The 3,841-nt window shown below is 40.5% G+C and overlaps 1 protein-coding gene across 1 annotated transcript; it reads right to left on the bottom strand.

Moving 5' to 3' along the window:
- Window positions 1–223: 223 nt before the first annotated feature.
- On the bottom strand, window positions 224–2,514 carry LOC143925696 (gamma-crystallin 2-like). Its single transcript, XM_077450158.1, has 3 exons — window positions 2,449–2,514; window positions 1,771–2,013; window positions 224–499 (listed from the first exon to the last, which is right to left on the bottom strand). The coding sequence occupies exons 1-3, from the start codon at window positions 2,512–2,514 to the stop codon at window positions 224–226; spliced, it is 585 nt and encodes a 194-aa protein (XP_077306284.1).
- Window positions 2,515–3,841: the final 1,327 nt, after the last annotated feature.

The following is a 3,841-nucleotide window of genomic DNA, read 5'->3' as shown; positions in this document are numbered from 1 at the left end:
TAGGTTTCTTATATGGTTGTGTATGTTATGAGGACTGCACCCTATAGCTAATTAAATTGTGAGACGGTGGACTTATGATTGCTTAAACAAGGGGATCTTTATCCTTTTTGTATTTTTTCTGACTTTGTTTCCAGTTCTTTCTTTTATCTTATCTTTGTAAGCAATAATGAGACCATTGTGTGTGTTCAATTCATTTATTATTTGCAAGTTTCAGCCAAATAGATCAATAACTGTCTAGTATGCGTCTCAGAGACCCTACTTTGCCATTTAGAGCTCCCCAGTCAGTAAATCTGCGGTACTCTCCCGTTTTCAGAAAATACTGTCTGCCTTTGTATTTGGGCAGCTCATAGAAGATCCATGATCCTTCCAAGACATTACAGGAGTGGACTTCACGATTGTTAAACTTCTCGACAAGAGTTGGGCTATCTTCAGTAACTTCTAGCATTTCTCCACGGAGGTCTTCCCTTTCATAAAGCTGAATCTTGTGGGATCCCCTGTACTGTAAGAATAAAAGACAGATATTGTAATGTTACTGCTGCTTGCAGAATTTATTTTTTTGGTATACCGGTAATACGATGTCATGTAAAATAATGGTAATGGCTAATGTTACCATTTGTAGAATGGGAAAACTTTCATATTTAATGTAGAGTTTATTTTCATAAATATATGTAAGTGTAGATCCAAAAACAGTTTTTATGTTTAGCTTGTTGTTTTCTTTTAAGTTTGTGTTATTACTATTATAAATGATCAGTTATGGTAATGTTAACCACTTCAGTACCAGAAGGATTTGCCCCTTTCCAGACCAGGCCATTTTTTGCAAAACGGCACTGCGTCGATTTAACTGACAGTTGAGCGGTCGTGCGACGTTTTACCCAAGCAAAATTTATGTCTTTTTTTCCCCACAAATAGAACTTTCTTTTGGTGGTATTTGATCACCTCTGCGGTTTTTGTTTTTTGCGCTATAAACAAAAAAAGAGCGACAATTTTTATAAAAACACAATGTTTTGTACTTTTTGCTATAATACATATCCCCCCCCCAAAAAAATATATAAAAAAAAACGAATTTCTTCCTCAGTTTAGGCTGATATGTATTCTTCTACATATTTTTGGTAAAAATCGTAATAAAATCGTAATAAATATAAAATTTACAATCGTAATAAATATAAAATATACATTTTACCAGTAATGGCAGCAAGCTCTGTGATTTTTATCGGGACTGTGACATTGCGGCAGACAATTCGGACACTTTTGACACTTTTTTGGGATCATTAACATTTATGCAGTGATCAGAGTTAAGAAATAGCCACTGGTTACTGTATAAATGTCAATGGCAGGGAAGAGGTTAACACTAGGGGGGGGGCGATCAAGGTGTTAAATGTGTTCCTTCACTGTGTGTTCTAACTGTGGGGGGATGGGAGTGACTAGAGGCGAAGACAAATCATTGTTCCTACTTAGTAGGAACACACGATCTGTCTCCTCTCCCCGACAGAACCGGGATTTGTGTGTTTGCACACACACATCCCTGTTCTCATTCTTTCACGCACAATCGCTGGTGCCCGGTGTACATTGTGCACATGCACATCAGCTCTGGGGACACACTGCAGGCGTGTGCGTCTCCAGCGGCATGTGCGTGCCTTCAATAGCGTCTTAAAAACCAGACGTACACCTACAGCGATTTGCGCAGCCGTGCCAACCTACTGCAGTATAACTGTGGTGGCTGATCGGCTAGCACTTAAACACTACCACTGTTGTTAAAAATTTGCAACTTACAGATGAGATTAATCGGCAGGATCTGATGGAATCATTGAAACCAAGCCATTGCTGAAAGTCAGGATATTCTCCCTTCCTGAGGAAATACTGATGCCCAGTGTAGTTGGCACGTTCATAGAGCATCCAATTTCCATTCTCCACACGGATGGAGTTGCAGCGGCTGAAGAAGGAGTGAAGATCAGAACAATCAGAGCTGCACTCATAGGAGTTACCCTGAAAGTTCTTGTCCTCAAAGAAAATGATCTAGAAAGAAATAAAGTCATTTGTTACTTTCTGCACAGTTCTATTTTTTCCTTTTTGTTCGTTTGCATATGAAACATGCCTGTAATCTTGTATCATATAATCCCTATGCAAAGATTAAGATTAAGTAGAGCTGAAATGTGTTTTAGAGAGACAAGAACCAAAAGATGTACTTGCAAAATTTCCCTTTAGTACCAGCTCCCCCAATGTACCTTTTAAACTGACTTTTGAAGAAGGATTTAAAGTTTCAGCTTCGTTTTCCTTTATGAGCTTTCTTTTCCTGTTGTTTTTCCAAAGAAGAAGCTCTCTTGCAGATGTATCAGTTAACCTCCTTGGTGGTATTACCGAGTGTGGCTCGGGGTGAAATTTCAGTACAGTTAGCGGTAACCCCGAGCCACTGCGGGACTGCATAGCTGGATCCTGGAAGAGGGGACTTACCTTGTCCCCACGATGTACTTCCGCCCAATGCCCTGTGTTCCGGCTTCCCTTCCCTGTGAGCATCATGATGCAGGGGGGTGTAACTGGCAGCAGATTCAAAACACAACACACACAATACATTGTAATCTTATTGGATTACATTACTGTATTGAATTATTTGACCTCCGGTTGTCCCCCCCAGTGCTTTGTCTGGTGCCCTTGCCTGCAGTTTTACTGTTCTTTCTACCTGGAAACTGGAGAACAACCATGGCATCCAAAAAGTGTGCCTCTACATCAAAAGTGGTTTATGACCTGCTGGAAAAGAGTGATAGCGATAGAGAATCACTTGCAAAATTCGTCATCAGACACAGAAAGTGATTTTAGTGAGGATCCTACGACTGAGCTCAGTGATGTACGGCCTTGATGATCTATTGACTGCAGTACAGATCGCGCAGTGCCCCCAAGATTCCCAATTACTGGAGCACCTGGTATGAAAGTGGATGTTGAAGATGACAACCCCTTGGAATACCTATTTTTGACTGATGAGGGTATTGAAAAAATAGTTATGGAGACAAACCGGTACCAAGAGTAACAAGCTGCTACAGATCAGAGGTTTTCAAGGAGCAGAAAGTGGGAACCAGTGACCAAAGAGGACATTTGAAAATTTTTGGGCCTGATAATTCTTAAGGGAGTGGTGGGGAAACCCCTGCAGAAGTGGTATTGGGCAACCAATAAATTACTTGTCACTCCATTCTTTGGCACGGCCATGTCAAAGTACAAATTTTACCTGATAATGAAGTATTTGCACTTTAAAAACAGAAAAGAATTTGATAAAACTACCCATCCAGCACCAAAACTCAAGAACATTTGGGAAGTATATCAAATGATTCTGAAGAATTTCCAGTGGAGCTATGTGCCGGATAGAGACATCAGCACAGATGAAAGTCTAATGGCCTACAAGGGAAGGCTCGGTTGGATAGAATACATGGCATCAAAGAGAGCGCGATTTTGCGTAAAATCCTTCATGCTATGCGAAACGGCAACTGGTTACATTTGGAATTAGGTCCGATACACTGGGAAAGGATCCAAATTCAAACCAAATTACAGTAATTATAGAATGACAACATCTTCCGTTCTATCACTGATTGAGCCGTTGCTAAATCAGGGCTATTGTATAATTACAGACAACTTCTACACATCGCCTGAACTTTATCAGTTCCTTCTGCAGAACAATACAGATGCCTATGGAACCATTAGGGCTAACTGGCGTGACATGACGCCAATCTTTGGCAATAAGAAGCTCAAGGCAAAATGATGGCACTACGATGGCATGACTAAAAGGATGTGTGCCTAATGAGTACAATCCATAATACCACCACTGTCATGGTACGCACAAAAGGTGGGAAAGACATCA

Source organism: Lithobates pipiens, unplaced genomic scaffold (genome assembly GCF_037356315.1).
Source record: "Lithobates pipiens isolate NorthernLeopardFrog02 unplaced genomic scaffold, aLitPip1_a1.2 Scaffold_22, whole genome shotgun sequence".
Classification (NCBI taxonomy): domain Eukaryota; kingdom Metazoa; phylum Chordata; class Amphibia; order Anura; family Ranidae; genus Lithobates; species Lithobates pipiens.
The sequence above is the reverse complement of the archived record's forward strand: the minus strand, read 5'-3'. Positions and strand labels throughout refer to the sequence as shown.